At 46.9% G+C, this 27,139-nt stretch overlaps 1 protein-coding gene across 1 annotated transcript in view; it reads left to right on the forward strand.

The window, feature by feature from the left end:
- The window catches only part of WIPF3 (WAS/WASL interacting protein family member 3), a 91,195-nt gene extending 64,513 nt beyond the window's left edge, over window positions 1-26,682 (forward strand). The window contains exons 4-9 of the mRNA XM_087429147.1: window positions 1,507-1,638; window positions 6,866-7,627; window positions 10,806-10,955; window positions 11,974-12,075; window positions 24,331-24,407; window positions 26,429-26,682. Of these exons, the coding sequence (XP_087285273.1) occupies window positions 1,507-1,638; window positions 6,866-7,627; window positions 10,806-10,955; window positions 11,974-12,075; window positions 24,331-24,407; window positions 26,429-26,452 (1,247 nt within the window). The 3' untranslated portion in view covers window positions 26,453-26,682. The remainder of the gene's footprint in view (window positions 1-1,506; window positions 1,639-6,865; window positions 7,628-10,805; window positions 10,956-11,973; window positions 12,076-24,330; window positions 24,408-26,428) is intronic.
- The last annotated feature ends 457 nt before the right edge of the window (window positions 26,683-27,139 follow it).

The following is a 27,139-nucleotide window of genomic DNA, read 5'->3' on the forward strand; positions in this document are numbered from 1 at the left end:
ACATAGTCCTCAAACTCAAAGAGAGAAAAATTAAAGTCTCAACATTAAAAAATGCAAAGTTTTTGTTTTTCACAAGGAAAATATTTTTCCAGAATTCTCTCACAGGATCACATGACTGCAACTGTCTCTGTCTTCTAGAGTATGAGAGAGTAAAAGGAGCTGTGTGCTTGGGTCACATGACCCATGCTGAGTTCTGATTCTGCTACCAGGCAAATCAGGGAACCTCCTGAGACTCAGTTTACTCATCTGCAAAATGGGGGAGATGATAATATCTGCTCTTTTTTTGTCAAGATGGTTGAAGACTGAAATAATATATGCAAAACTATTTATCAGTGTAAGGTATTATTATGTCTTCCTATATTTTTCAATAATGTGCATGATAGTAATTCTCAAAGATAGTCCTAAAAATATAATTGTAGCTAGTATCTGTAATTATGTATGTTAATACATAAGGATAGACAAATTATTTTAAGAAATATTTTCAACAATTACAATAAAAATTAGTTTCTGGGGCCAGCCGGTGGTGTAGTGGTTAAGTTCACGCGCTCCACTTCAGCAGCCTGGGGTTCGCAGGCTCGGATCCCAGGCGTGGACCTACGAACCGCTCATCAAGCCATGCTGTGGTGGCGACCCACTATCTAATTGGTTAAGCTCAATTGACAGATAAATCCATTTTATTGGAACACTCACTTCCTAATCATTCCAATGAGTAGGTAATGTGTAATATTAATACTCAGAATAATCTGGCCACATTCACCCACCAGTGGGCACTGTGCCTTAATTTCTCTGTGCATACTAGCTTCAGGTTGTGAACATTTTTTGCCAGGAGTTCTTATCTAAGCTGAATGTCTCCTCATTTTATGTGGTTGGTAATCACACACATCTGGAAGGTGGAATTAGTAACACCTCTCCTCAAGGGCTCATGACCTTTCTCTTCCATGGAATGAAAGGTGCAGGGAAGCGTGCGGGGCCTGGGGAGTGAGAGCTGGGAGAGAGAGAAGGAAAATGCCGAAGCACAAATCACTCCAGACCTTCACTTCCCTCTTAGAGTTCTGGGCCAGGCTTTGTGGACAAGAAGTTACAATTACTGACTGAGTTACATCTGTGGATTTTCTCTGTCTATTCCTCCCATGATTGACAGTGAAGTCGAAAATAGGGCCAGCTGTGTACCTACAGTGTTTGGATTTTCTAATTTGAAAAGTGCTGCCAGTTCCCCCATTGGCATCTATTAAATGGCAGTACATAGGTCCCTTTGTTTTGGTCACATTTCAGAGTGGTCAGCTACCAATGGTGCTCTGAGAGGCCTGGAGAGGATAGCAGACAGGCCTGGGCACATGAGTCTGCAGGGTTCAAGGTGGAGGGTGTTTGGGAAAGACGCTGACTAGCAGGGTAACGTTGCAGGTGGGAGATGGGAAGGCTGCCATGTGGTGGGCAGTGTTAGACCACGGCCCGGGATGAGAATTGGCTGCTCAGCTCTGCTCGTCTACTTGCCTCTTCTCTCTAAAGGTTCTAAAGGAACCAGCAAAGAAGGAGGAGGTTCTGCAAACTCTCGAGGCGGGAGCACGCCCCCAGCCCTGGGAGATCTGTTTGCTGGTGGCTTTCCTGTGTTGCGACCAGCAGGCCAGAGGGATGCAGCAGGTAAGGAAGAATTCAGACTGGCTACCTTGTGATCCTTATCTCCTTAACTTACAGGACCAATGGGGCAATCCTCACATGCCAGTAAGTGACCTGTTTTTAGTGAACAGTCACGTAGTAAGAGCATGTATTGGGAGCCCAAGCACCAGAAGTTTGCAAAGCACCGAACTGTTCTCAAGGGATCTTTTAAATCATCATCCTGTTTAAATCATCCCATTGTAATAATTGAAGAATGAAGTGCCGTAGTGTGTAGTGTTCAGCAATGGTGTGATCATAGCCCAGACTGCAAAGTATAGAAGATGTAAATCACAACAGAAGGTCTTAGTGACATTGCTGTGGACTCACTGGCCATGTGTGATTGTAATGGTTCTCAGTCATCATAGCAGTTAGGTATTGCTGTGTAACAAAACGCCCTAAAACTTAGAAGCTTTAAATAGCCATTTATTTAGCTTACAGTTCTGTGGGTTGTCAATTTAAGGTGGTCACAGCTGGGCTCCCTCTAGTATCTAGAGGTCGGGTAGATGGCTCTGTTGATCTATTTCTTATGTCTCTGGTGGCTCAGCTGGGATGACTGGTCTGATGCGTATGGTCTCTCAATATCTAGCACACTATTCAGGGTTTGTTTTCATGGCGGTGACAGAGTTCCACCAGACAGGACAGAAGTATATAAAGTCTCTTGAGGCTTAGTCTTAGAATTGGCACAGCCTTACTTCCTGCCACATCCTCTTGTCCAAAGCAAGTCACAGGGCCAGCCCAGAGACGGGGGCGGGGGGAAGAGACTCCATCTCTTGGTGAGGGGAGCTGCAAAATCACATTTCAAAGATTATGAAATGAGAAATGAGTGGATGATTGAGGCCATTTTTGCAGCTAATCTACTACAAGCATTTGTGTTTTAGTGGGTATCAGATATTTTGAAAGGATTGCATTAAAATTGGGCAAATATATATTTATCGTGTGCAAAAGAAGCGTTTTCCCTATTACTGTTCTCTTTAGCCAGCAAGTGAATAAACTCCAAGAATTTCATTAATCCAGGAAATATCAAGCCCCAAACATTCCTGGTATAGAATCTTCTACCATGTGACCTTGCTAACCTTTTCAGTGGCCTCTGTGGCCATTTGACGTCATGGGGTGCATTTGCTGCCGTCACCTACTGATAAAGTCTAGCAAAGATACAAGTTCCAGGATGTTTTGAGATCCAACTTGAACTTTCTCAGAGGCCATTTTCATTTCCTTGTTTTTGCCAAGGGTTTGGCGGGCAAGAAAGTGCTGAGATCTTCCTGAATAAAGAAAGCTGGCATTCCTCAGTGCCTTCTTTCAAAATTCCTGAGTGGTATCAAACAAACATCCTTTGGGGTATAAAGCTTCCACTAGTTTTTTTTTTCACAGTAATAAAGATAGCAGAAATAACCCGCAGTCCAGTTTTAACAGAGACCAGCCAAAAGAAGCCAGCAATCTTCCTACGTGTCTCTAATAAGACACAGGTGTCAGTTGTTTGAGCCACTGTCTGAAGACAAGAACTGATCTCTTTAGAGGAGATCGAAATCCATAATGACGTGACTAATGATGCCTGTTACAGAATGGAAACTCAGGAGCCAACAGGTAGATGCGTGGACTGGGTGCTGGGTCAGAGTAAGTCAGACCATGACTCTCCTCTCTCAGAACTCTCCCATCGGCCCTCCTGTCTTTTAGAGAAAAGGACTTTGGCCTTGCTGCCTCTATGTTACTGCCTGTAACTCTTGCTGGCTCACACCCTGCACTCCAGCCACACTGCCCTCCTTGCTGTTCTTGCACACACCAGGCATGTTGCTGCCACAGGGCCCTTGCACTGACTGCTCGCTTGGCCTGAAACACTCTTCCTCAGGTGTCCATGTGGCTCACTCTCCCCCTTCCTTCAGGTCTCTGCTCAAGTGGCACCTGATCAACTATCAGTGAGGCTTTACTCATCATCCCATATAAGATACGCGTCCCACCCCCTCACCCCGTATCCCGTCTACCTTGATTTATTTTTCTTGTATTACCTATTGCCATCTGACATATTACATATTTACTGGTTTGTTTTCTATTTTCTGTCTTCTTTAATTTATTTATTTATTTATTTATTTTTCCCCCAAAGCCCCAGTAGATAGTTGTATGTCATAGCTGCACATCCTTCTAGTTGCTGTAAGTGGGACACGGCCTCAGCATGGCGGGAGAAGCGGTGCGTCGGTGCGCACCCGGGATCTGAACCCGGGCCACTAGGAGCAGAGCGCACGCACTTAACCGCTAAGCCACAGGGCCGGCCCTCTATTTTCTGTCTTCTCCCTCTAAATGTAAGCTCCATGAAGGCAGGAACTGTGTTTGGTTGACCACCTTAAAAAATACCTGGCACGTGATAGGTGCTCAGTGAAGACATGTTGAATGGGATGTGTGAGTGGGTAGGGTGGTTGCTTAGAGCCATCAGGTCCAGAAAGCATAGTGTTAGTGCTCAGAATACTTTTAGAGGCCCATGAAAATGTTCGAATTCCTTTTAAAATCAGGAAAAAAAATTTCAGGGTCAAAGATTATATTTGTCTTTATACCAATGCAGTCATAAAATATAATTTTAAATTTTTTTTAAAGGAGGAAGAGGCCCACAAAGGCAAAAGTGCCCAGGGTCTTGGAAAGTCAAAATGTGGCCTTGGCTTAGAGCTCTGAAGGAGTGATCATTAAAGTAAGAAATGATGAGTAAACATCACTGGGTTGTACAGAATGTGTAATGAGATTTCCATGCAATCCCAGGTCTTCTGGAAACAAACACACATTGAAGGAAGAAGACGTATTTCATCTTTTGATAACCCCCGCGCTCTAAAAGCTGATTCCTTTCGTATCGGCAAAGCCTCCTTGATGCACTGGAGCTGGCCTTTCCCCACCTGCTTCCTGGTCTCCTTTCGGGTTTCTATTTGGATTTCTAGGGCCAGCATTCACGTCATGAAGGAAAGCCTCCTCCTTTCCTTCCCTTGGCACTCACTCTCCAAGCTCTCCCCGCTGGCCCCGCGCTGCCTGGTTTTCTTGCCTGCACTCACGCTGTGAGCTCCTCTCTCTCCTGTGGGTCTCACCTTACATGCGTGCTGCCAGCTGTCCGCTTCATCCTGGAGCGAGCATGAACATAAGCCGAACGAGGATTTGTGCCGTCCTTGCTTCGGCTGCTCATGTTATGATAAAAATGGGTTTGCCCATTTCTCATGTGCTTGGCCACTTAGTAAGCACAGACTCCTGCACTTTCAACTGACTCCCTTTAAGGATCTGTGAATCTTGGAGACATGGTGTCCTCAGTCACATAAACAGTTTGGATTGGTTATTCAGGGGCTGATTCTGACCCTCAAATTTGTTATGCGTTTAAAGTCCACCCAGCAGCTGAGCATATAGGTGGGCCTCCCCTTGTGTAGGGAGCTGCCTGGGTCTTCCATCTTCATCTCCGTGTACTCTGGAAACAGGTTTGAGAACTTGAAGGCAGGAATCCCTGAGCCTCACACCTATGCTCATGTAAATGTCTAATGTTGGAATTGCAGGTGGTAGATCCTGACCCTGGAAAGCCGGGTTGGGGCCTTCCACTCCTGATCATGGTCAGCCAGCTGTTCTGGCAATGCCTGCCCTTGACTTGACCCCCAGGGGGATCACGTGAGCCAGGGTGGATGCATCAGTGCAAAGGCATCATCTCTTCTGGTCCCACCCTGAAGAAAATCCTCAACAGGAATACTGACATCACTGCCCTGCCTCAAGAACAGCCATTCCAGGACTGAGACCTACAATGAGTAGTGTTGTCCAGGTGACTGTCACATCATAGCCAGAGCAGGGCCATCCATTTGAAAGCCAAATACTGCCGTCCTGCCCGCTTAGCTCAGCCCCAGAGTCTCCTCTGCCACACCTTGCTTTGACTGGCCTGGCTTCTGGCATCAGTCCTTTGGGGTATGATTTAGCACCTGCCAGGGTAAACACACTGGAGACTCACAGGCTGACGAGCTCAGAACTGCCACCAAATGCTAGGGTTTATAATCTGATTTGAAAGCTGTGTTTGCTATTCTGCGGCACTCAGGAAGTTGAGGGTGTGAGAAGCAACCATTTTTTCAAGTGTTTTCCACGTGTTTTCATGGTGATTATAAAATAGCGGGATGCTGGCATAGGCGAAAATGTATTCCCCAGAATTCCTTTTAGGGAGATTTAGGACTGGATTTATTTGGAAGAAATATTTTGATATGCCTCCTGAGGGGACATTGATACTCCAAGGACATATTTAAGCAGCAACTGCAGAACTTCTGTGCAGTAAACAGGGAGAGGAACCTTTTTCTCTACTTAGAGAGAGACAGAGGGGAAAAAGGATAAGAACCAGCAGTATGGTGAAGGTGTGCCAGGAGTGACGAGGCCCCTCTCAGGCAACACTCTCTACCCCAGTCTTCCGTGAAGGCCACCAAACACCAGTTACTGTGAGCAATTGTTGTTGTTGTTGAATTCAAAAGAGGCACTGGATTTCAAGTTCAGGTTGATGTGGTGAGGGATCTATGGGGTGAGGAAGCCAGGAGACAGTGAGCCCCTTGGAAATGGGCATAAGTCTTTGGGAAAGGGAACTCTGAACTTCCAGAGGCTGTGGACCTGTGAGGTTCAAGATCATTGGACCTGGATCCCCAAGCCAGGGTGTCTCCCATTGACTTCTGAGTCACCTTATATATTCAGGGACTCATGAATCTTCTGCTCTTGATGCAAAACAAAGTCCTTGTTCACAAATTGCTGGGAATGAGGAAAACCTCCCTAGCCAGGAGCTTCTGGTTCATACTGCTGAGGAACCAAGCTAGGGGTAAGAGCTGATTGACCTAGTGCATGAATGTGAATGAGTGTGAGGGTGGCCTTGAGATGAGGAAGGGTGGAGGAGGCTGGGGCAGTCCTGTGCCCTGGGCTGGGAACCTGGAGCCTTGGCAGATGAGGGTGGAGGCAGAACGGGATAGAAAGACTGCACTGCAGACAGCCTGGTGGCCTGAGCTGGGCTTGTCTTGGAAGAGGACAGCATGCTTATGCTGGCAAGAACCTTGGGGCTGGTCCAGCTGGCCCTCTTGTGTGACAGCTGCTGCACCTGAGGCCTCTCAGTGGACATGCAGGAAGAGAGCAGCCACCAGGCAGTTGACTGAGGTCATGCTGGAGAGCCTCTGTGATGGCCGCCCACACGCTTGGAGTTTCTCCTTCCCTGATTGCTGAGCTAACTCAGAAATTGTTTCACTTCCAGGTGGCAAGACAGGGCAGGGCCCTGGCTCCCGAGCGCCTTCTCCCCGGCTTCCCACTAAAACTATCAGCGGCCCACTTAATGCTCCTGCATCTCCCAGGCTAGGCAACGCCTCCGAGGCGCATGGCGCGGCCAGGACCGTCCCTCCTCGCCCCAGCATGCCCGCCCCACCCCCTCCCACCCCGCCCCCACCTCCTCCGCCCTTACCCCCACCCCTGCCCCCCGCTTCCCCCATCAAAGCGCCGCCGCTGGCGTCCCCACCTGGCCCGCCGATCAAAGGGAACCACCCGCTGGTTGCACCCCCTCTGCCGTCCGCACCTCCTCCTCCGCCACCTCCCCCAACCGCTCCCCCGCCTCCCCCGGCCTCCATTCTCAGTGACAAGGCAGTGAAGCCTCAGCTAGCCCCCCTGCACCTACCGCCCATCCCACCCCCGCTCCCTCTCCTCCCACCTTGTGGGTATCCCGGGCTGAATGCGGATGCTGTCAGCCCCGCCCAAGATGTTCGAGAACCCCCCGCCCCTCCGCCCCCGCCGCCCCCGCCGCCCCCTCTCCCCCTTTACGCCTCCTGTACCCCGAGGTCCTCTATGCCTGCGCCCCCTGTGCCAGGCGCTAACAACGGCACTGAAGCCCCGCCTCCGCTGCCCCCCAAGTCCCCCAGCTTCCAGGCCCAGCCGCCGAAGCCCAGCGTGCAGGCCTTGCCCGCGCTGCCCGCCGCGCCGGGCTCTCAGCCCTTCCGGCAGAAGAGGAGGCCCGGCCGAGGCCCAGGTAAGCGCTGCGCTTCTGGCCCAGGCTGGCCGTGTCAGGGGATCACCTGACTGTTGCTAGGGACGCGGCCAGAGGCCTGCTCCTTTGAGCCACTTGGGAACACCTTGGGATATCTTAACTCTCGGGATTTTGTTTTAAAGATTTTATTTATTTATTTATTTTTTTCCCCCCAAAGCCCCAGTAGATAGTTGTGTGTCATAGCTGCCCATTCTTCTAGTTGCTGTATGTGGGACGCGGCCTCAGCATGGCCGGAGAAGCGGCGCGTGGGTGCGAGCCCGGGATCCGAGCAGCGGAGCGCGCTCACTTAACCACTAAGCCACGGGGCCGGCCCTTTGTTTTAGAACAGAGCTCTTCAGGGCCTGCGTGGAGCACAGTAAAAGCGTGTTTATGGGACTTTATGTTGAAGGTATTCATGTTAGAGACAGGAAACCAAGGGTGAGGGAGGTGGGAAGACGTGTCCGAGATCATGCAGACCACAAACCAGGGATTCTGGCCTTGATCACCTTGCCATTACTAGCTGTGTGACCCTGGAGACTCAGTTAGCCTCTCTGTGCTTCCTTTTCCTCATCTGTAAAATGGGGATAGCAGTAGTTCCCTCCTCACGCTGTTGTTAGGACAGGGCCTGGCAACGGTGAGCTCTAGAGAAGGGTTATTTATTCTAACTGCAACATTCGGACTCCACATCTACTCCCTGCAGTGGATGGGGCTGTGGGTGCAGTTTGTTTCCAGAACCGGGTCTCCTGTTTAATTTCTACCTGAGTTATTACAGTCTGCCTCCCAGCCAGCACCCTCACTGGACTGGGTAGATGGGATTAGCATTCTGCCTTAGTTTTGGCAGGTTCTCCACCTAACTCAAGAAAACTGAGGGTCTGTATTTTGAGCCAAATATTAAAAATAATTGCTTCACATATCCAGCAGAGAGGACTTTGGACTGAGTATTCACACCCCGTGACTGTGATTTCTGGATAGTGGTGAGGCTTCATTCCCCTTTGGTGTCTTTCTCAATGGAAAGCACACCCACACATTCATGCACACACACCCCCAAAGGAGTGCAAACATACTCATAAACACTCACATCCACACATACACCCCAACACACATCCACACGTACACACACATATCCCTTGTTCTTTCAGAAAAAATCTTTGGATGTAGAAAGTTTCTTAAATGTATTTCCTTGAATTAAAAATAATACAAGCTCCTCATAGAGCAAACAAAGAAATTGAAATCACCCATAATAACATCACCCAGAAATAAAAACTGTCATATTCGGATGTGTTTCCTTTCATTTTTTTCCTGAATATATCTATGTATTTACATAGTTAATACTATTTTGTGTATACAATTTTCTATTCTGTTTTTATTTAATATGATATTAAAAGCAGTTTTGTCAAATCGTTAAAATTTACTTATAAGCATATTAAAATGCTAATCAGTGTATACCATAATTCTAGTGTTAGATATTTAAGTTGATTCCATTTTTATTATTATGAATAATATTGTAGGAAATACTTTCATAGCAATTGTAGTCTACATTTTGGGTATTTTTTCTAAAAGATAGGTTCCTAAAAGGGAATTCCTGGTACAAAGAGCAAGAATATTTTTAAGGCTTTTGGTCACAAGAGATAAGGTTTTAATCTTTCTCTTTTCAACTGGCTGGTCACCACAAGGGCCAGCATTAGTACTGGTGCCTCTGTGACACGTGTGATTCTTACATGTTCATGGGGTGGTGAAAAAAACAATGCTTTAGATTCAGAGATCTGAGTTCAAATCCTGCCTCCCCCACCCACTTCAGTGTAACCTCATGCCGTTTTTTGTTTTTCAGTGTTCTTGAACCTTGCTTTTTTTTATTTGACAAATGGAAATAATAATAACAACACCTTTCACATAGGATCGTTATGAATATTAAGTGAGAAATGTGCCTGAAGTGCTTTGATGTAGCTGGGGCTCAGCAGCGTTATTTCTCTTCCTTCTCTTGCCATGTAGAGGGGGCAGCTTTTCATCCAGAAGAGGGGTTAGCAGCCCCTGTAGCTGCTTAGCGCCCTTAGTCTGCTTGTGGGAGCAGGTAAATCCTAGTGGGTCCTGGTACCGAGAAAGGGAAGACCAGAAAGGGGGAGGCAGGAGGCTGGGAAAGGAGAAAGGGAGATGGGGGCTGAAGGGAGGGAAGGAGCGCTGATGGCGGGTGATGGCCTCAGCTGCTGCAGCCAGGCCTGCTCACCTGCTGCAGCGGGACACACACAAACACACACACACACGGACTTCGCCTGCTCCAGAGCAGTAAACTCGAGGCCAGGAATGGATGCTTGTCTGGCCTCTTTCGTTGTGTCTTTGGATGTGAAACTTAGTTTTCCATGAACAAAATGAGGGTAATTTCTGCCTCAGGCCAACTAGGGGGAAGAGAAGGAGGTTGTAATTGTGAACATCTTGGCACAGACAGTAGTGGTGCGGTTGTCGACGTTTCAAGAAGCAGAGTGAAGAGTGGAACACCTGCACTGATGTGCCAAGACAGCGGGTCATTAATTGCCAAATGAGTCTTACAAGAAAGTATTCACAAAGGAGAGTGAGCCTCCTGCAGAGCTCATCAGGGAAGGTCTGATGAAGTAGGTGGGATTTGAGTTGGGCCCTGGTGGGTTCCGTGGATTTAGATTGACTGGAAGGAGAAATGAGCGTCTGCAATACAGGGGACCAGTGTGAGCAGAAACATGGGGGCAAAAGCATGCCCCCGACAGCTAGTTCATCTAGCCTCCCTCTGAGCCAGCACCTACGGACAGTCCTTCCCTTTCATAGGACTCGGCAGTGGCTCCCCTTCCTTGGGCTGTACCATCTGCTGATGAGGGTTGTCATCATCATTAATATTATCACAGCAGCTAACATTTATTGAGCCCTTACTGCGTGCCACTTAAATCAACTCGTTTAACCCTCTCAACAATCCTAGGAGGTATGTGTACTATTATGATTCCCATTTTACAGATGAGGAAACTGAGGCACAAATAGGTTGTGTTATTATCCCAGGGGGAGAACTAGGATTCAGTCCCAAGCAGCTTGGCTCCAGTGGCTGCCCTTTTACTCACCATATCACATGACATCAGAAGATCTCAATACCTCACCTCTCACAGAAGGTTATAGCATCTGCTGTCCCCATTCCTGTATCTGAACACACCGTCATCTTCTCTGTAAGGGACCAGTGGGGGAAAGCTAAATCCACCCCCGGCACCCCCTGCGAGATCACCCACCACGGAGCTTTCCAGCAAGAGCCAGCAGGCCCCAGCCTGGACCCCAACACAGCAGCCTGGAGGTCAGCTGCGGAACGGAAGCCTGCACATCATCGGTAAGCAGGGCCTGCCATCTGCCATGCTGGCTGCCAGTGAGGAGGTTGTTTCCCTTGGCGCCTGGAGGGAGTTTGCCAGCCCACCAGGGAGTGCTGTCATCTCAGGGTGCACGTTTTGCAAGAACAGGGGGATCACTGTAGCACAGAACACCCTGCGGGTTGTGTTCGAGTTTCTCTTGAGGCTTTCTGGGGGGTACCAGAACCCACTATCCAACCTTCTGATTGAGATTAGAGAGGGGGAAGAAAACCAACATTTCAACTGTGTGTGTCTGTCTGTCTCCATGGAGAAATCCATGTACAAGCCTGAAAGAACAGAGTGATTTGGACAAGGTGAAAGGGTGGATGGAAGGCCCACCAGGCAAGGGGACAATTAGGGCAAAAATGAGATAGAAAGAAAGTTACCTGGGGTCAAATGTGACCAAAAATCTTTGGATCTGTTCGTGGGCTGAGCTACTGTCAGACCTAAAGCCTAGATCACAAAGATGGGACTCAACCCATGAAAGGGCCACAAGACCCCTCTCCTCTTGCCATCAGGAGCTCAGGGCAGAACCCATTTGCTTTGGGGAGCCCAGGTCCCCAACAGGACACAGGTCGAGCTCCTTACCACCAGCCAAGCTGAGGAGTCCTGTTCTGCCCAGCCCTCCCCACTGAAGCCTTTCCCAGGAGCTCAGGAGGGGCTTCAGGCCACAGGGACTTTGCTGGTCTCTTGTTGTTGCCGGGTTCCCCACCTCTGACTCTGGACCCTGGATAGCCCTGGGGCACTTCTGCTCCCATTAGAAGCTTCCTTAAGATGTTGGTTGAAGTAAGTTGGGTGGGTGATGGGGAGAGTCTGTTGATTTCACTTCTCCTGATTCCCCTTGTCCCAGCTAAACAGTAAAAACTGAGAAGTAGAGGGATGTCTTAGGGAGGACTAGCCCTGCCATTAAAACCCCTGCACTGGGCAGGCAAACCTGTGTGCTCCTGGAAATTGCCAAAACTTGGGTCACCACAGTAACTTTGCCATTTTCTATGTGTGCAGATGACTTTGAGTCTAAGTTCACGTTCCATTCTGTGGAAGACTTTCCTCCTCCAGATGAATATAAACCGTGCCAGAAGATTTACCCCAGCAAGATCCCCAGAAGTAAGTACCACCTTGGTAAGACTGCTAGTTTTCCCTGACCCTCCAGAATTAGGTGCTTGGGGTGCACTGACTAGCCACAGGCTCTCTAAAGGATGGTGTCATGATTTCACTGTGCTACTGCAAGGATACAGTGCTCTTAATGCTTCTGGAAGTTTCAGAATATTTATCTGTCCCAATCCCCAAGGATTCATTTAGAGGCTTTTTATAGAACACCAGGGTTAATTGTTTGGCATCAGATTTGGGTGCCTGAATTTACCACTGTCCCTCCCCTTCCTGGGGCTTTTGACTAGGGGGCTAAACACCCCAAGACACAGCACAATGGGATACAGGAGCTTTGCATTAAGAGTTGGGGAAGAACCTGAAAACCCCCAATTCAGAACTCTGGCAGAGTGTGAAATGGAGAATGTCCTTAGGTCAGTGGTTCTCAACTTTGGCTACACATTAGAATGATCTAGAGAGCTTTTAAAAATCCTAAAGGCCAGGCTGCCCCTAGACCAACTAAATCAGAATATCTGGGTGGGACCAAGGTGTCGATAGTGTTTTTTCTCTTTTTGAGGAGGATCGGCCCTGAGCTAACATCTGTTGCCAATCTTCCTCTTTTTCTTTTTACTCCCCAAAGCCCCAGCGCACAGTTGTATATCCTAGTTGTAGGTCCTTCTAGTTCTTCTGTGTGGCACACTGCCTCAGCATGGCTTGATGAGTGGTGAGTACGTCCATGCCCAGGATCCGAACCAGCGGACCTCAGGCCGCAGAAGCGGAGAACTTAAGCATGAACTTAACCACTACGCCACCAGGCTGGCCCCCGTGTCGATATTTTTGAAAGTTGCCAGGTGATTTCCAGTGTCCAGTGAAGGCTGAAAGTCTCAGCCCAGTGAGAGCCTGCCTCCCCCTGATTTCCTCGTGTGGCCAGGCTCCAAGAGAGGCCCTCGCTCGGCTTACCTGTTCAGCCCTAAGGGTGAAAGAGGAAGAGGCTGGCTGGCCTGCCCCTCAGGGCCAAAAGGGCAGGGAGGCAAGTACTTTAGGGACACCAGAAGCAGAGAAAAGCAAGGTGGGGTGTTGAGCGCACAGTGATGCTGCCTGTTAGTTAACATGAGCTGGTTCTTGTCCGGTGCTGGGCCAGTCCAGTTGGGCAGGAGCTGGTAAGAGGGGGACAGAGTCACAAGATGGGGTGAGGGTCAGATGTGTTCCCCCACCTCACAAGCTTAGTAAGGCCCCGAATCCCAGACATCTGTGGACCAGCATGGAAAATCATCAGTGTCCAGGGTTAGCCCAAGAGCAGGAACCAGGCTCTTTGACCCTCTCCTTTCAGAGGGACCTTAGCAAAGTCCCTTCTCCAGGGTTCAGGTCCCTGCAGAGCAGACCATGGAGTGCAAGCCTGCTGTCTGCCCAGATCAGAGGTCCTCTCAGGATCAGCCTGGACGGATCTTTCTCTGCTGGCCTGTGGGATTGCACCTTTAGAGAAATGACCTCGTGTGCTTTTTAAATAATATGTAAATACTACTACTCTGAATTAAGAGAGAGCGAGAAAGGAGCAGGATAAAGATGGATGGAGGGAATTCACCCCCACCTGTGATTTAAATGGGTGGTGAAGACATGGTGGTGGAGGAGGCAGGTGCTGTGTCAGGTTCACGTTCCTGCTCAGTTCAGCAGACTCACATGAACTGCACCAGAGACCACTGAGTGTAAGAAACGAGGTCCCTAGCATCAAGCGCCTACAGCACACACTCCTGAGACAGAAGGGTGAGAAATTAGCTACGTCACAATAGAGTGTCTTAATCACTAATTGTTTAAAGAGCTAAGGGCACCACGGTGGGCATGAGGGTGAAGTTGGAGGGTGGGGACCTGAAGGAGTAGAGAGAGGTAACATATCCACAGGGGCGGAAGGGCATTCCAGGCTGAGCACAGCACCCACCTAGAGAGAGGCACGACAGTGCTTGGGGCACTTAGGAACTTCGAGCATGTCCCACGTGGTGTGTAAGGGCACAAGGGGCCTGGCTGGGGATAAGACTGCACAGGCTGCCAGAGATGTTAGGTTTGCTGGGGCAGCATAAATAAATAACACTAAATAACATTCAATAAGTGACAGCCGTTTTCCCATCCTGTGAAATGTTCACAGGAATCAGACAGATGAAGACCTAAGTGTCACTGTTTTCATTAGAGGACACGGCTTAGGTGTGCAGTAACAGCAAACTCCCTAATACTGTGACCCGAATAAGGCTCACTGACTCACACAGGCAGGGTGACTTACAGATGAGGAGGCTGAGGCTGGCCGCCTCCTGCAGCACAGAGCCTGCCTCACAGAACTTTCTGCTGGGCCAAGAGACCAGAGCAGAATACTCCTCCATAAACAAGCAGCTGGATTTCAAAGAGAGGACCCAGAAGGGGTCAGGCTGCTCATGGCTAGTTCCCTCTCCTCAACTCACCAGAAAAGAGGGCAGAGAGAGGGCAGGAGTGTTACCCTGCAGGAGGTGCTGACACAGGAAAAGAAGAGGACAAGGAGATGTGTTTCCTCCTAACACATCCCTTCTAAGGCACTGGAACTTGACCCTATAAGCAGAGAAGAACTGTCAGTAAAATACTAAGTGCCACCACCAGTACAGTAAGTGACACTGTTGTGGACCATCTCGGATGCACCTGGCGCTGTTCTAGGTGCTTTGCATACCTTATCTTAAGTCCTTAACATAGAAAGTTTACACGTAGGAAAAAGGAGGTCCAGAGAGGCCAAGTGACTTGCCTAAGGCCTCACAGCAAGTTAGAGGCAGAGCTAGGAATTTCCAACCCAATTGTGTCTGAGCCAGAGCCCTGCTGCTTCCATTCGGCCATGGTGAACTCTGAGCAGGGATGTGAACAGATCTAGGTTGAGATAGACAACCGATCAGAGGAGGTAGAGACCAAGGGCAGGGAGCCTGTTGGAAGGCTTTTATAAGGGTCGATGGGAGTGAGAGTGGCCAGTGCTTAGGGATGCAGGCCATGAGAGGAACAAGGGGAGTGGAGGAGCCAAGGACCCCTGAGGATTTGCCTGGGCCTGCATGGATGACGTGGCGCCAAGAAAAAGGAGCAGGAGGGGAGCTGGTTTCAGGAGGAGGCGGTGAGATTTCTTTCAGTCATGGCAAGTTGAGGTGCCTGAGGGCTGCAAAGGGGAGATGTCCTGGGGCAGGTGGGGCAGGGGTAGATAGGTCTGAGGCTGAAGGGTAAGGTCAGGAGTAGGGACTAGATTCGCTGGTCATTAGTTTGGAGATGGAAATAGAGACCAGGGAAGGGCTTAATGTTAGTCAGGGTGAGTGAAAGCCATCTGTCCGATGTGTTCAGGAGGATATAAACAGGGTCAGCATGGTACCTCCCAGAGATCCAGGACAGTGGAGGCATTTAATAAATAGGATTTGACCCCGGTGACCCAGACAGACAGCTGGGCTGGTGGGGGGAGGTGGAGTAAGGAATTCCTTTTACTGTACTGTCACCAAGTTATAAATCAAGAGTTCGTAGTCTTGATTCATTAGACTTGTTTGTGGTGTTGAAAAAACTATGCTCTTGGAAAACACACACTTCGAGAATCACAGTTACTGGCTCATTTCCTTTCCCTAAGCTGGGGTTTGCTAACTGGCCGCCTTCGTGCGCAGTCCCCACTGCTCTCTGTTACACCCAGACTGCAACATGTGAACGTGACCACCTGGCCCCTGGAGGCTTTTCAGTTGGTGACCCCTACCCAAACCAGAGGTCAGTAAACGTTTTCTCTAAAGGGGCAGAGATGACACATTTGAGGCTCTGCAGCCCATATGGTCTCTGTCACAGCTACTCAGTTTTGTTTTTAACATGAAAGCAGCCATAGATGGTACATAAATGAGTGGACATGGCTGTCTTCCAGTAAAACTTTATTTACAAAAACAGGTGCTGGCTGAATTTGGCCTGCTGGCCATATTTTTCTGATCTCGACCCTAAACCATTCCAGAGAAGCAGATTCTTAAAACTCTCTCTCTGTTATACAGCCTTTCTGAGTCATGTGCTGGGAGTCCTTCAACCTTCAGACTCAGTAAATTCTAATCTAGAGTTAGCTGCGTTTTGAGCCCATGGTGCCCAGTCTCGTCCTTGAGAATAGAAGAAAAGCTATGCCCCACACAGCTCGCCAGGAGGGTGCAGTTGGCAGTCTGTGCTATGTTCCTCTCGTCTCAGAGGAATGTTCAAATCAGTGCCCACACCAAAAAAATAATCTCGAGCTGCTCAGGAAGATACAGTTAGAAAAAAAAGAAAGAAAACCTACTAAATGAACTGACATCCTCAGACCAGAAAGGGCATTTGCAGTTTCAAAAATAAGGTCTAGTTTTAGATTGACATGGCATTGGCAGACACGAAATGCTTCAGTAGCCTCAGCACAATGAAATTAGCACATTCCTGCCATCCATGTGAGCCATAGGGTAGAACCTTGCTAATTACATTAGTGTGAGTCAGGTACGGGTCATGCCTGTCAGATTACATTCTCCTTAGAGTTTTCCTCCTGCTCACCATTGACCTGGTTCCCCGAGATTAGAGTTCTTCGTGGTCTGGCAGACAATGTTGCTTCTGTCAGATGAGCATGTTTTCACACTCTTGTGTAGCAGTTCTGGCTCTCGGTCTCCTCCTGCTTGCCTGCTCGCTCTCTCTTCCTCTACACACAGCACATAAATTCCCTAATGCTTAGCTGCTCTCGTTGCTGTCTTCACTGTCTCCACTCTGCAGGTATTAGCTATTTTCTTTCTTTGTTAGGATAATTTTGCATAGTTTTTAAAATGTTTAAAAAATTTATTAGGTTCCTCAGTAAGTTAAACATAGAGTTACTATATGACTCATCAGTTCCACTCCTGGGTATATACGCAAAAGAATTGAAAATAGGTTTTTAAACAGGAGCTCATACACAAATATTCACAGCAGCACTATTTATAGTAGCCAAAAGGTAGAAACAACCCAATGTGCATCAACTGGTGAATGGATAAACAAAATGTAGTATAGCCATGCAATGGGATATTATTAGACAATGAAAGGAATGAAGTGCTGATACATGCTACAACATGGATGAACCTAGAAAACATGATAAGTGAAAGAAGCCAGTCACAAAAGGCCACATACTGTATGATTCCATTTATATGAAATATCCAGAATAGGTAAATCCATAGAGACAGAAAGTAATTTAGCAGTCCCCAGGGGCTTAGGTATGGAGAATGGGGAGTGACTACTGATGGGTACCAGTTTCCTTGATGGATGATGAACTTGTTCTGAAACTAGCTAGAGGTGATGGTTGCACAACACTTTGAATGTACTAAATGTTATTAATGGCAAATTTTATGTTATGTGTATTTTACCTCAATAGGAAGAAAGTCGAGGAAAAAAAGCCTTTCAGTAGGAATCTTTGGGGAAAAATGCATAGGTCACAAATATTTATTAACATAACGATGGTAGAAAGAGTGAAAGGGCCTACCACTGAGGCCCTTGCCCACTGGAAAGATTTAGATAGATGAGTCCCCTGACATGTCCTCAAAAAAAGCACATTTTGGTGGAGGAAGGGAGGGGAGACAGACACCCAAACATAACATTTCAGTCTGGTGTTCCCAGCAAAACCATCCTAATCACAGTCAGTTCAGGGGAAAGTGGCTGATTAGAAATTTGACTGGGTTTACATCCCGACTCCTATTTTTTTTTTTCACTTTTAATAGTGGTTTAAAAATATATAATATGGGCCGGCCCCGTGGCTTAGCAGTTAAGTGCGCACGCTCCGCTGCTGGCGGCCTGGGTTCGGATCCCGGGCGCACACCGACGCACTCCTTCTCCGGCCATGCTGAGGCCGCGTCCCGCATACAGCAACTAGAAGGATGTGCAGCCATGACATACAACTATCTACTGGGGCTTTGGGGGGAAAATAAATAAATAAATAAAACCTTAAAAAAAAAATATATATATATATATATAACATGAGGGGGCCGGCCCCGTGGCTTAGCGGTTAAGTGCGCACACTCCGCTGCTGGTGGCCAGGGTTCGGATCCCGGGCACGCACCGATGCACCGCTTGTCCGGCCATGCTGAGGTGGCATCCCACATACAGCTACTAGAAGGATGTGCAACTATGACATACAACTATCTATTGGGGCTTTGGGGAGAAAAAGGGAAAAAAAAGGAGAATTAGCAATAGATGTTAGCTCAGGGCCGGTCTTCCTCAGCAAAAAGAGGAGGATTGGCATAGATGTTAGCTCAGGGCTGATCTTCCTCACACACACACAAAAAAAATACATAATATGAAATTTGCCATCTTAACCATTTTTAAGTGTACAGTTCAGCAGTGTTAAGTACATTCACATTGTGTGCAACCAATCTCCAGAACTTTTATCTTGCAAAACTGAAACTCTATACCTATTAAACAACAATCCCGATTCTCCCCTCACACTAACCCCTGGCAACCACCGTTCTACTTTCTGGCTCTACTTTCTTGACTACTCTTGGTACCTCATATAAGTGGAATCACACAATATTTGACTTTTTGAGACCGGCTTTTTTCACTTAGCATAATGTCCTCAAGGTTCATCCATGTTGTAGCATGTGTCAGAATTTCTTCCTTTTTAAGGCTGTCATATTCCATTATTTGTATATACCACATTTTGTTTATTTATTCATCTGTCGATGGACACTTGAGTTGCTTCCACCTTTTGGCCATTGTGAATAAGCTATGAACGTGAGTGTACAAATATCTCTTTGAGATCTTGCTTTCAATTCTTTTGTTTATATACCCAGAAGTGGAATTGCTGGATCATATGGTAATTCTATTTTTAATTTTTTGAGGAACTACTCCCACCATTTTACATTCCCATCAGTAGTACACAATCCTCACCAACATTTAGTATTTTCTGGGTTTTGTTTTGTTCTGTTTATAGTAGCCGTCTTGGGGCCGGCCCTCTGGCATAGTGGTTAAGTTCAAGTGTTCCACTTCAGCGGCCTGGGGATCACAGGTTCAGATCCCAGGTGTGGACCTACACACTGCTCATCAGGACATGCTGTGCCAGCATCTCACGTACAAAATAGAGGAAGACTGGCACAGATGTTAGCTCAGCAGCAATCTTCCTCAAGCAAAAAGAGGAAGATTGGCAACAGATGTTAGCTCAGCAACAATCTTCCTCACCAAAAAAAAATTAAAATATAGTCCCCATCTTGATGAGTGTGAAGTGGTATCTCATTGTGGTCTGACTCCTATTTTAAAATAGTGTTACTCTACACTTATAGCACAACTATCCACCATTATTTTCATTAGCAGAGAAACTTCTCCACCAGGGACTGCAGTGACTTTAACACTACTGGGTGGTCCATGTCATAAAATCAAAGGATTAGCTGTCCCAAGACTGAGAGAATCAGTAGACACTGCCAGTGGCAGAGTATTTTATTTCCACCCGTGTGGAGGGCAGTTGGACCTAAGGACCTCTGCCCTGTGCTTACTCTAGCCATGCCTGATTATTACTATTGACTGCATCCCTTCCAGCATCCCACTCTCTTACCACGATTCCTGTCTTTCCAGGTTACTCTTTTATTCCTCTGAACCTGCAAAGGTGCTGTAATGTCTATAAAATCTCTCTTGACCTGCTCTGGCCCCTGGACCGTTTCTCTGCTCCTCTTAAGCCAGCACGGTCTCCACTTCCTCTCTGCCTGTCCTCTCAGGCATCTCCCCACGGCGCCATAGGAAGAGCCCTTAGCAAGGCCACCAGTGGACCTCCACGTTGCCCAATCCAGTGGTCAGAGGCATTCGCCACGGTCCATCACTGCCTCCTCTGGAACGCTTCTTCACTTAGATTTCTGGACAGCCCTCTCGCTCCTCTCTCCTTCCCCTTCTCGCTCACTGCTCCTTCACTTTTTGTTACACCAAAAACTTTGGCTTCTTTCTTTCTCTTCTCCCACATCCGAGTTAAGGGTCATTTCTGGGGCCTCCTCCTTTGAAATGCACCCCACTCTGATCTCTTCACCTCCTCTGCCACTCGCACCCTGGCCTAAGCCACCGTCATGTCTCTGGATGCTGCAGGAACCTGCTAATGGGCGTCCCTGCTTCACACTGCAGCCCGAGTGATTCCTCTAAAGCCCAAGTCTAGTCATGCCACCCTCTGCTCAGAATCCCCTAGTGAATTCCCATCTCACTCCAAGTCAATTAGAAATTTCTATCATGGCTCCACCGTCACCACTCTCCCTCACCTCATTTTGCTCCAACACCACAGACCACCTGCACTTTGTAGAACATTCCAAGCGCACACCCACCTCTGGACTTTGCACTTGCTGTTCCTTCCATGGGACACTTTCCCTGGGTATCCATGAGACTCACTCCCTGCCTCCTTTGGGTCTTTGATCAAATGGGACCTTATCAGAGAGGTCTTCCCTGACCACTCGCTATAAAATAGCAGCCCTTCCTGCCCCATCATTTTTGTTCTCTTCATGCTGCTTTATCATTTTCTTCAAAGCATTTATCACCTCCTGACATATCATATATTGACCTGTCTCCTGTCTGTCTCCCCCCGCACAGTGTAAGGTCCTGGAGGGCAGGGACGGCATCAGTTTTTATTCACTGGTCTATCTCCAGCTCCCAGAATGGGGCCAGGCAGACAGACACTCAATAAATACTTGTTGAATTAATAAATTAAAATTCCACACACATATACAATGCTAAGCCATTTACAGAATAAGGAATTTGAAAACAGCACAAATCTCCAACAATGGGGTTAAATAAATTAAGGCAGAACCATAGGATGGAATGCTTTGTGACCATTAAAATAGTGTTGTTGAGTATTTAGTGACACGGGAAAATGTAACACTACCTTGAAAAGTAAAAACAAAATAAGAAAAAAACTCAGTATACTAAAAGTACGTAATATAGAACCTAATTTGAATTATAAAAGAAATGATTCTGTGAATCTATATGGAGAGGGAGAAAGAGAAGCAGTAGACCAAATAAAGAGGAGAGAGAAGAGACTAGAAATACATACAGGTTATGTATGGGTTAAAAGTGGTTATCATTCAGGGGTGGAGAGCTGGGTGATTTTTATTTTCTTTATGCTTCACTATTTTGTCCAAGTTTTCCATAATAAATATATATTACTTTTAATAATCATTAAAACTAATTTTAAAATTCCAAATTATTGGGAGAGAGAATATACTTAGCCCACTCCTGGTCTGAGCACCTGTGGAGGGGGAAGCGAGGCCCCGTGGTGTATAGGGTGACCCCTCTAAGTTCTCTACAAGGGGGATGTGGTCAAGGAAGAAATGATGGGTCTCTCATACTGACCTCAGCTGTGACAGTGACATTGGGGAAGGAGAGGAAAGGCCAGCTATGCAATTTCTAGGGTTTAGATCTGGCAGATACTAGAATCATCATTTCCAGTGAAACCTGTCATTTCCTTTAGTTAGAGACTATGAGAGGCCTCCGGTGTTAGAACAGGAAAGGCCCTTTAAGGTCATCCAGCCCAACTCCTTCAACCGAGGCAGAAGTAGAATGATCTGCCCCTGGTCACAGCTGGTGGCAAAGCTGGGGCCCGAGTTGAGGTTCTTTGCTCTGTGCTGGTGTTCTCTACACCACACCTTGCTACCTCTCCACCTTATGCCATGTGGACCATACCTTGGAAAGACCATGTTGGTTAGATCTGCTTCTCTGAGGAGTCTACCTTTCTCCTAACCCATCTTCCCAGGCCCAGGAATTGCACTCCAAGGCTGGTAGGCATCTAGGAGGCTCTACCCAGCTTTAATGGCCGGCCAAGTTTGTAATTCCTTTCTGGACATTCTCCAAATCCTGCAGTATTCATCCTCTTGTTGGTTGGCTACAAAATGGAATTTTTTTCCTGACATGAAAATACCTCTGTGCCTGGGAAAAGGTACAAGGCTGGCTTGGTTTACAAATGACAGAAAGTTGGAAGCCAGCTTGGCCCTCAGGCTTCTGTTGTTTCAGCCCAAGCACAGACTTTCTTCTTTAAGCCCCGCAGTTCAGAGAAGTCTTTCACATCAGGGCTGCTCTGTAGCGAGCAGCTCCTGCAACACAGCTGTGTCAATAAACGGGGGACGAGGAGCCGTCTGTCTTCCTAGAGGTGCCAGCAGTGGCCACTCAGGCTGCTCCGAGTGCAGGACATGCACGGGATTGGGTAAAAGTGTAAAAAATATTTCTTACTGTGAGTTGTAGTACCAAAAGTTTGAAACCCACAGTTTTAGTGAACCTGAAATACTCTTCTGTGAAAATGGCCCATGTGAAGGACTCTTTCAGTAGAATGGCTCCACTTTTTGAATTCTAACAGATTCTAGTGGCATCTCATAAGGGAAAATCCTCTAAGGAGATATTTGGATTAAAAGCTCCCTGAGTAACTCCTTGCCACCCACCCCTGGGAGCAGTGAAATTTCTTTTACAACAAGATGCAGGGTTTTCCTTGCTGTTTTATGAAGAAATTGATTCTCCTTTAGCTCTGCTGTTGTGTCTGGTCATATTTATGAAAACTAGTGGGTACTGCTTCCCTATGGAGAAACGTGTTGTATTGGCCAGTGGTTCCCCAGTGGGGAGATTTCGTCCCCCAGGGGACATTTGGCAGTGTCTGGAGACATTTTTTGTTGTTACAAATGGTCTGGGGCATGGGAGATGTGCTATTGGCATCTAGTGGGTAGAGACCAGGGATGCTGCTAAACAGCCCACAGCACACAGGCAGCCGCCACAGCGAAGAGTTGTCCAGCTGAAAATGTCAATAGAGCCAGGTTAAGAAACCCTGGCCTACAGGAAGCCTTTTCTGTAGTAGACTAGAGTTTCTTAAATCTAAGAACAATAATTTCAGGACCATACTGCCACATGGAATTAGGTCAGGGGCTATATAGATCAGTGTCTTTTTACTTAGTTAATAAACTGGCTAAAAATATAGTACTATGTCACTTGCCCAAAAATATCTTTATCCTTGAACAAATGCACTCATTAATTTAAAAATATTTTAATGACAATTACAGTGCTTATTGGATTCATGTTTGATAAGTTGTCGAGACCCTTCTATGTGATAGTTCATTTAAAATGCTGTTTCTTAACCTTAACAGATTCTTAAGACGACTTATATGTTCATTGTAGAAAACGTGAAAAGTATTTTTTAAGAGATTTAAAAGAATAGTAATTCCAGGAGGAATCAATTCAGTATATTATTTACATTTTTTTATGTATTTTAAAAATAGTTGAAGTCATCGTATTTATATAGTTTCTAGGCTGCTTTTTTCTTCTTACATTTCAAACATCACCCCAAATTATTTGAGCCTTGGTAAACATTCAAATGGCTGCTTAGTACTCTATTATATGAGAATGAACCTCAGATTCCTAAACACTTTTGTTGAACACAGATTATCATCAGTTTTTCACTATTATAAATAATTTGTGATGAACATTTCTGCTTTTCCTGTTGCTTTGTATGTAAGTAGCGCAGCAGCCTGAGTTGTTCGAAGGGCTTTGGGACATGGCTGTTTAATTCCCAGTCCATGACAGAAGCAGGACAGAAAAGTCTTGTGTCAAATGCAGCAGAGCAGAAACACCAGGGACACCATTCAGAACACTGACTCATAAGAAAAGTTCTAGAACACCTGGAAATGTGGATTTAAAACTTGGCTAGACCAACCAAACCATATATCTGCATATATACACATACAGGTAAGTAAATGCCAAAGAGGAAAAAAAAGTCTGGAGGGTAAACACCAGACTTTTAGCAGTGGTGACTCTGTGATAGAAATTGGGATTAGAGAGGGGGGCAGGCAGAGAAGAGACACTTTAGGGTTTTTTTTAATATTATCTTGTAGTCTTTGAATTCTTAATTATGATAATATATTTATATATAACTTGTGTAATGTTTAAACGTATTTTAGAGAATGAGTTGGATCTTCATGGAACAGAGCCTGGTTTATGTCAGCTATACTTATCTTTTACGGTGCTTGGCACACTTGGGGTACTCGACAGATGAGTGAGTCTGGAGATGGTGGTTTATTTGGAGCAAAGAAGTTCTCATGTGCATTTAGATGACAGGCCTTCATAGCGTGTTCCCTCCTCCAGTGTATTGGACGTGACACCTCTGTATCCACAGTCTGTGACTTAGAAGCAGTGGGTGGCAACACACTGTCCAGGGCCAGGAGCCTGAAGGTTTCAGGTTGACGAGCTCATGTTTCCCTTGGTTCCTCTAAGTGCCGGTTGGGGTAGCCAGAGCTTCTCTGAGAAGCGCACAGCGGTCCCTGGGCCAATAGATGGTGAGATGGTTCCCGTTTCTTTCAGGCCGTACACCTGGTCCCTGGCTCCACGCTGAGGTGGCCGGGCAGAGCTCCGATGACATCAAAGGCAGAAATGCTCAGGTAACACGTCCCTCAGGTCTCTGAATATAAACCAGGAATTCTCCTCAGGGAGCACAGAAATGTTGAGAGTGTGCTTTCTCCTTAACAGCATCACATTTTTCCTCAGATGTTTTTCCCTCAGGGAGAGCCATTTGGTGTCCCTGTGTTTCCTGCTGGAATGAAACACTTACAATTTCAAAATCTGAAGAGTGGAAGGGGGCTTCTATGGACTCACCACCATGACATATAGAGAAGTTGGACAACCAGAACCCCTTTGGAATCACTCTGCAACAATCGCTCTGTTTGCTCCCCATTCATTCTTCCCTCATCGTGATGGCTTGAGAAACCTGAGAGAAAAACTCTATAACGTGTATAAAACATAATTCAGTGTTCTCTCTCATCTATAGAATACGTGGTTGCTTACAGCACCTTTGGGTTTTTTACACCCCCATCAACATTATAATTAATTTTGGTCAAATTTAGTTACAATTCAAGTCCTGGTGGCTAGAGGAAAGCTGGGGGGAACCAGACAGGTGGTTCTGTGATAAGACAGTCTTTGAAGAAATGCTCTCATTCTCATGCAAGGCAGCTTGGGCAGAGTGTTTCCCATCCTGGGCGGAGACGACGTCTCCCACTGCACACTATCCGTCTCATCATTAAAGGCCCTTTGTTTCTTTGAAAACACGCATTCAGGCAGACCCTGGCCTCCCCCGTTTCAGAATTCTGGGTGACAAAGAGGGTGGCCTGCTGTTAAATTGGGTCTTTCTGCAGCTGTATGGAACATCAAGGGAAGGGACGTGAGAAGGAAGGGACTAGGTTCCTGGAAGCTGGCGTGAGTTCCCTGACGGAGGACAGCACCTCCTCCCTTTTCTAACCACAGCCAATCCAAGAATTGCAGAAACCATTCTCAGATGATCACCGCCTCAAAACTGGGTGTATGATTGCAGTTAAGGATGAAGTATATATGCAGAGTTGTTAACAGGTGTTTGGTCTGGGAGGTTATGGCTGATTTTTACTTTCTTCCTAGTGCATTTCTGCAATTTCTGAATTTTCTACCATGAATACATTACTCCTGTGATCAGAAAAACATAGTAATAATCAAAATAATAGTCCCTACATTATATAGCTCTTTACATTTTTCGGGTAACTTGCATATGTTATCTCATTTGATCCTTTTAGTAATCCTGGGATATAAGCTGAAGAGATTCCTTTAATGCCATTTTTTCAGATGAGAAAACCAAGCTCCAAGGGGTTAAGGAGCTTGCCCAAGGTCATGTGCCCAACCTCTGACTCCTTGTCCAGTGCTCTGTCCACTATACCTCACTGCTTTTCCTGGCGTGGTTGAACTGCCAGAACAGGGGTCACCCTCACCTTCAAATGTGGCAAGCACGCTTGAGCATTGTGCGGTGTCAGTTCCCTGGCCTCATGGCAACACACGTAAATCACCCAAGCCCATAGAAGTCTAGTCAAGGATGGATTGTAAAGTCTCTCCTGGGCAGCCCATAGTCAAGAAGATCTTCTTTATGTCTAGCTAGACACCATCTTAATTCATTTTCACATCAGTGAGACAAAGAGCAATTGCCCAGAGAAATCACGGGGTTCCAGACATAGCAAACAATGCCCCAGGGGTGCTCTTCTTTTATGGATACAGGCTCAAGTGACCCGGGCATGGGTGGGAGCCCTGGGCTGGAAATCTGAACACCTGGGAGCCTTTCTCTCTTTTCCATTGCCTTGTCTTGGGATCTCCAGCACATTCTTTGCTTTTCCTGAGCTTCCTGTCAAGTGAATTTACTAGTGCTTGGTCCTATAAATGTTTATAAGACGGCATTAGGTCTCCACATGCCATGACCTACACATCCCATTTCATCCCTTTTCCACTGACCACACTATGGGTAAAAATCAGCTCCTTGCATGTGATGGGACCATCAGACTCTGGCAGCCTTGCATGAATGAGGGTGATGTGGCGCCCAGCCCTAGGGATGGGCCACCTGTGTGGAATGAGTCTTCTGACCTCACCTGGTAATGCTGTCGTGTTTCCACAGTTCTCTCTAAAGACACTCCGGTGAGAAGACAGATGAAGCCAACGTCCTGTGAGCCACTTGGGGTTCCATGTCGCGGGATGGGCCTCCCCCGGAGAACATGTCTGACCTCACCATACTCAAGTTGTAATTCAGTTGACATACAGGCTCTGAATGGAGCATTTATTTATTGTAAATACGTGGTTTTCACAGGCTTTAAATCAATATTGTAGCTGACTTTTATTTGAGTCATTTAAAAAAAAAACCCATGCACACCATTTCAACATTTTTTAAAATGCATCTTGACATTCGTCTGTCAGTACAGATAGGAGAGCCCTGTCCCCACCCCATAGTGTCCATTCCATGACTGTAAATATGCGTGCGGGCTGGCCCTTCCTAGACTCTGAATGGTTTTTGAAAGAGCCCTTAGTTTGCAGGTAGTTCTCAAGTCATAGTATCCACGACAGCTTCTTATTGGCATGATTTTATATTCTCATCACACCAGTTGCAAAATCAAACCAAACAATGCCTTATAAATGACGCAGCTCAGAGAGAGTAGTGTGTCCCCACACCTAGACAATGCCACGCAGCCTCCAGTGAACGAGATGCCATGTCTCGCTTCCAGTTTGCAGTACAGGGATTTCTTTTGCTGCCTAATGTAAATATAACACAAAATACAGGCAAGAGCGGGCTTGGCCCCTCCAGTGCCGATCACAGGGCCCCTTTTGTAACTGA

The sequence above is a fragment of the Ceratotherium simum genome, chromosome 1, assembly GCF_057802395.1.
Source record: "Ceratotherium simum simum isolate JZ-2026a chromosome 1, ASM5780239v1, whole genome shotgun sequence".
Classification (NCBI taxonomy): domain Eukaryota; kingdom Metazoa; phylum Chordata; class Mammalia; order Perissodactyla; family Rhinocerotidae; genus Ceratotherium; species Ceratotherium simum.